Genomic DNA, 6000 nt, shown 5'->3' with positions numbered 1-6000 from the left:
TATGATTTCTTTTTCCCACATAAAGAGAATATAACTATATATCATACACAGCGTAAGTTATGAAGTGCATTTAAAAAAACATTGCTCAGTTTATTGTTGCTAATGGTAAGTGTAACATTACATAGTATTACATTATAATAATATCAAATGCAAATCATAGGTATTAAACTTTTAATTAAATAAACATTCATGATATAACACCATAGTAAAAGACACTAATGTGTTATTAATGAAAAGTCACTATAATAACCTCTCAAAATATTATATGATGTGGTAGAGAAGGTGACTCCCTTGTGGTGACATCAGCATAGATATAATACTCCCAGTGGGCACTTCACTGTATATTCTCTTAGGAAGTGCCAACCTGCTCACCATGCGTGAAATTGTTCATCTTCAGATTGGACAGTGTGGGAATCAGATCGGCTCAAAGGTAAGAGATATTAAAAATATTTTAATTTAATTTACTATTATATATATATATATATATATATATATATATATATATATATATATATATATAGTGTGTGTATGCATGTGTGTGTAAGTGTAATTTGTTCCTACATATTCAAGTAAAATGATCACTTCCAAACTAATACATATTCTTATTAATATCCAGTTAAAATTGTTAAAATTAACATTTATAGATTTCTCATGCAGTAGTTTCTACATTCATCATATATTGGATTTCATGGTGTCTCTGTTAAGTTAATGAACTTTATAATCAGCAAAAAATATATACATCTATATATAACAGTTTAAATGTACCAATAGCCAATTTTTTATAACAATAAAGTATTTTTAGATAGAGTTATGGCACAATGTCACTTGTACTCAAAGTGACAGGGTGTTTCCTCTCATTCATATCAACTAAAAGATAACACACGAGAAAGAGTGCAGCAAGGGTGGGGTGGCTTTATCAAAAAGACATGTGAGGCACGGTCTCAAATACAGAACAGAAAGACAATAACTCCATAATGAACAGCTAAAGTAACTTTCAATTGTAAGAGAAAGGCAGCCATATTGTAGAAGGTCTACACCGGAGTTCTGTGTTGGACAAAATTTGGTACAAATTACAAGACTGGGTACCTATTTTATACTAGTTTATAGTACTTGTGCATTTACTGTAATAAATTCTCTGTAGTTTATTTCTGGGGCTAAATCCAGTATGTGAAGATGATCTGTATTTATGTCTAGGTTTCTTGATAAAGGTGAATAAAATCTCTGCTTGTGTTTGAAGTTCTGGGAGGTGATCAGTGATGAACATGGTATCAATGCAGTGGGAACATATGAGGGTGATATGGACCTACAGCTGGAGAGGATTAATGTCTACTTTAATGAAGCACATGGTAAAATACTCAGTTTCAGAATATTATATTGGTTTTTTTTTTGTTAACAGTTTTGGATAAAATTTAATTGAGAAATTGTAAAACATTTGGGACTAGTTTTCCAGACTCTTTACTTAGACCAAAAATAATTTACAATGGTGGTTCATTATTGGTACTGCAATTTGATCCAAGACCAGGCCTTTCCTAGGGAATTGGCTCATTATTAAATAATATATAGACACCATTAAAAATACAAAACAACTGTATTGTATATTGTTAGTTGTAGTGATCAATGTAAGCCTGCAATTTAAAGTTACACCAGTGTTTCTCATTTCAGAAAAAGCTCATTAAGTCTTCAACATCTTAATTTGAATCAGATCCATTAGGGCAAAGGAAACAGCATATTGTGCAATACAAGTGCACTGTAATATTTAAGCAATTGAGAGTTCTTATTCAGAGCATTTTATTACTCATACTTCCCTCAGGTGGGAAGTACGTTCCTAGGGCACTGCTAGTGGATCTGGAACCAGGTACAATGGACAGTGTGAGAGGAAGTCGCATAGGACAGCTCTTCAGACCTGACAATTTCATACATGGTGAGTCCAAAAGGAAGTACTTTTCATTTCTATGGAGCCTTATTAATATCTTTAATATGCATTGAGCAAATTGGTAAAAAATGAGATAAATATGACTTAAAATCAGTGGCAAGGACTAAAGTAACTAATCTAGCTGTCAAACTAATTTATTGAACATTTATGGTCCATTTTATTAAATATGTTGTGATGTATATTGCTGTTAGCTAAAGATACAAAATAGGATTATATTGTTACCAATTACAAACTAAAAGTTATAGTTCTGTTTCTGTTTGTACAACTGCAGTTAAATTCCTCATACATATTTTCTTTTGTATTGATCAACAGGGAATTCTGGAGCTGGAAATAACTGGGCAAAAGGTCACTACACCGAAGGGGCAGAGCTAGTAGAGCAAGTAGTGGATCGTGTCCGGAATGAAGCTGAGAGCTGTGATTGCATGCAGGGCTTCCAGTTTGTTCACTCTTTGGGTGGTGGCACTGGTTCAGGAATGGGCACCCTCATCATCAACAAAATCCGGGAGGAATACCCAGACCGCATTATGAATAGCTTTAGCATCATGCCATCACCTAAGGTTTCTGACACAGTAGTAGAACCTTATAATGCAACACTGTCAATTCACCAACTAATAGAGAACACAGATGAGACGTACTGCATCGATAATGAGGCACTTTACGACATCTGCTTCCGTACACTCAAGCTCACAACACCAACTTATGGAGATCTTAACCACCTTGTGTCCTTAACCATGAGTGGGGTCACAACCTCACTGCGCTTCCCAGGTCAACTCAACGCTGACCTCCGCAAGCTGGCCGTCAACATGGTGCCTTTCCCACGCCTTCATTTTTTCATGCCTGGCTTTGCTCCTCTCACTGCAAGGGGTAGTCAGCAGTATCGTGCTCTAACTGTACCTGAACTCACCCAGCAAATGTTTGATGCCCGTAACATGATGACAGCATGTGACCCCCGTCATGGGCGCTACCTCACCGTTGCCGGCATTTTCCGTGGTCGCATGTCTACCAAAGAGGTTGACGAACAAATGCTTGCCATTCAACAGAAAAACAGCAACTACTTTGTAGACTGGATTCCTCACAATGTTAAAGTAGCTGTATGTGACATTCCACCACGGGGCCTCAAAATGGCTTCAACCTTTATTGGAAACAACACAGCTATCCAGGAGATATTCCGGCGAGTTGGGGAACAATTTGCCATGATGTTCCGACGCAAAGCTTTCCTGCACTGGTATACTGGAGAGGGAATGGACGAAATGGAGTTTACAGAAGCAGAGAGCAACCTGAATGACCTGGTGTCTGAGTACCAGCAGTACCAAGATGCCACAGCTGAACTGGAGTGGGAGCCAGATGAGGAAGTGATGGAAGTGGAGGGACCTTCTACAAGGGAAACAAGCACTAAGGTAGAGATTAAGACTGAGACAGTGACAGAAACTACCATCACAGTGTGAGGCTTAATGTAATAACTAGAGCTGAGTGACTTCATAAGATTTCTCAACATTTTTTTGCTGCCAATTGTCTTATATCTTAAATATTTCACGTTTTCAATGCACGTTGTTTGTCCAGAAATTGGCTAAAAATCATGTTTTAATATAGACCTTTATTTATTGATATAAAAAGAGAAAGAGAGAAATGATTAATGCTTTAATGTCCATTAACTTGATCCTCTTCAATGTTGGAGAATGTTTGAAATTTGGTTTATACAATATTCTACTTTGTCTTATACAATTTATAAATGTTAACTTTAATGGGTAAAGGAAACATGCTTCATGCTGTAACATTAAGATGACAAAACCATTTCATCTGTTTGCTGTGAATTTATCAAAGGTGGAATGTTTCATTTTGTTTAGCATTTTATAACTTCTGATTTCAAGCTTTTGAAAACAAAGGAATTTGCTATTCACAATGATTGTTCAGATCATTGTGAATACTTTCTGCTGTAGACTGTGTAAAACACTTGTCTTGCTTCTTTTTCCATTTCTAAATTTCTATGCATGTTTTATTAGTATCAGGATACACTGTCATACTGGATACGTGAAAACCTTCATTGTAAATACTGAAATAAAATAATCAAATGACTATACATAATTCTCATCGATAATGTTTGTGAAATTAAACAGAGAAAACATGTTAACCATGAAGCAATGCATGATACCCTCATGAAAAACTGAACCATCGAGCAGTCCCTCAGAACTGGCATGTCACCCTCTCCTGACTTGCAGCCTGAGAGGACATGATTAAACAGCACCAACTCTGCAGATATTGATAAGCAGCACAGAAGACAGTTTCCCTTAACAGACTTTAGTTAAGTCTAGCTGCAGATAAATTAGACAAAAACCATCATGGCTTTGAGAAAGGCATACTTAAAAACTGGCATGTATATCTGCATTGCTGCACATGGTATTACAGTTTAATTCCTTGCAATTTTCTGTGAAAAACAAACAAACAGTTAAACTGATTTTGAATGCGAATGTCATTTTAACAAATAGCCTTATACTATTGTTATTATAAAGACATCATCTGAACATTCTTTGGAGTAATACATTTCCCACAAGCAAAACTGCGACCGCTGTTGAGCATAAACGAGAAAGGAGACATTTGGGATTAATCATAATTTATTATTAAATGGATAAACTGTGTTAAACTAAAGTCTTCTACCATCTTTTGGTGGGGTGGAAATATCTAATCCTTAATCTTTCCATGAAACTTGGATAATAGGTTTCCGTCACAGCTCCTACAAAGAAAAAGAGAATTGAGCTATAGCCTACCAATTTGGTGACAACGACTGCAGGCTCTTGACATTTAGCGCACCGCTTGGTGGGCAAATAGCTAGGTTACTGCAATGTATATATCATCCTCATTTGCTTAAACAGATACTCACATGAAACTGTCTTCAATTTAGTGACTTTCACGCTGGCTTCGGCATTTTTCACAGCCTCTGTTTTCAACTGGGGTTTCAGGGCTGCCCGTACGACCCTGGCGCAGATTGCCGAGTACCTAATATAGCTAAAAAGACAAACGTTATCTAGCAAAATAATTTTAAGAAATGCAGTAACGCTAGCTTTACCCGAGTAAGGTGGTAAATCTTTCCGTATCTGTGTTGAGCAAAATGCATAAATTAATTTTCTGTATGACCTTATGACTGTATGACTTAGATCTGAATTGTCTAGATTTCCCAGCTACGCATTTAGATACACGCCCGTGTAAAGACCATTTTATATTAATGCAATTCTGTATGAGCTCGGCCAAGGTTCTTTAGCTAGCTAGCTAGCTAGCTAGCTGAGAGCTTGTAACCCTGCTAGCTAAACTCCGAATTAGCCATGTGTACGCAGGCATTTCTAAGGACGTAGGACATCGACATTGCTATTATTGAATATAAACAGTCTACTGCTTGGTAATGACTATTATTAATAACATACCTTAGCCCTGCTTGTCTCCAATATGAAACCATTTTTCTGGCGAATATGCTACACCGGATGAGAGCTTCCAACCACAAGTAGCTACCAAGGGCGAAAAAAAAACCCTGCAAAAACGGAACGACGTCATCACCCAAAGTCTTATTTTTAACTGGCTAGTTTCAATGTCATTCAATCGTCAGCCACTTAAATAGGGAGACCATCCCTACTTTTTGAACCATTCTTCAGTTATTCTTAAATAACTTATTATTACTTATTATTAAATAATTTAATAACTTATTATTAAATTATTCTTATACATAATGTTTAACCCACATATATTTTCAATACAATTTATGTATTGCAATATTTGATCGTGGTCGTTTGAATTTAAAACATATGGCACTATGGACTAGCACAATATAATGGGAATTCTCTGCTAATTTATTCTGTGGGTTGCTTGCACAATTAGGTTGCCAATTGTGTGCGATTAGGTTGCCCGAGCAGTCCAGTACCTAACTAGTCAAGTACCTTAATCACTGAGCTACCACTGCCCAAACAGAGCTGTTAGCTTGATAAACTAAGATCTGCCCAGTTTCTGTAAGATTTACTTGCTGCACCTAATATTCTCACCCGCATCTACAGATGCATCACTGAGAGCATCCTCACTGGCAGCAT

General features: G+C 36.5%; 2 protein-coding genes across 3 annotated transcripts; one reads left to right on the top strand and one right to left on the bottom strand.

Moving 5' to 3' along the window:
• Positions 1–354: 354 nt before the first annotated feature.
• On the top strand, positions 355–4667 carry tubb1 (tubulin, beta 1 class VI). 2 transcript variants are annotated; one of them, XM_027010762.2, is made up of 4 exons: positions 355–430; positions 1238–1346; positions 1811–1921; positions 2246–4667. In XM_027010762.2, the coding sequence occupies exons 1-4, from the start codon at positions 374–376 to the stop codon at positions 3376–3378; spliced, it is 1410 nt and encodes a 469-aa protein (XP_026866563.1). In that variant the 5' UTR covers positions 355–373; the 3' UTR covers positions 3379–4667. The 2 variants fall into 2 exon arrangements, with proteins under 2 accessions (XP_026866563.1, XP_026866564.1); XM_027010763.2 differs by having other exon boundaries at positions 386–430; positions 1195–1346.
• Positions 4525–5463, bottom strand: atp5f1e (ATP synthase F1 subunit epsilon). The gene is made up of 3 exons (XM_027010764.2): positions 5347–5463; positions 4809–4933; positions 4525–4661 (listed from the first exon to the last, which is right to left on the bottom strand). Coding segments are annotated over exons 1-3 (159 nt in total). The 5' UTR covers positions 5379–5463; the 3' UTR covers positions 4525–4659.
• Positions 5464–6000: the final 537 nt, after the last annotated feature.

The sequence above is a fragment of the Electrophorus electricus genome, chromosome 3, assembly GCF_013358815.1.
Source record: "Electrophorus electricus isolate fEleEle1 chromosome 3, fEleEle1.pri, whole genome shotgun sequence".
NCBI lineage: Eukaryota > Metazoa > Chordata > Actinopteri > Gymnotiformes > Gymnotidae > Electrophorus > Electrophorus electricus.
This window is presented reverse-complemented; position numbering and strand designations above follow the sequence as displayed.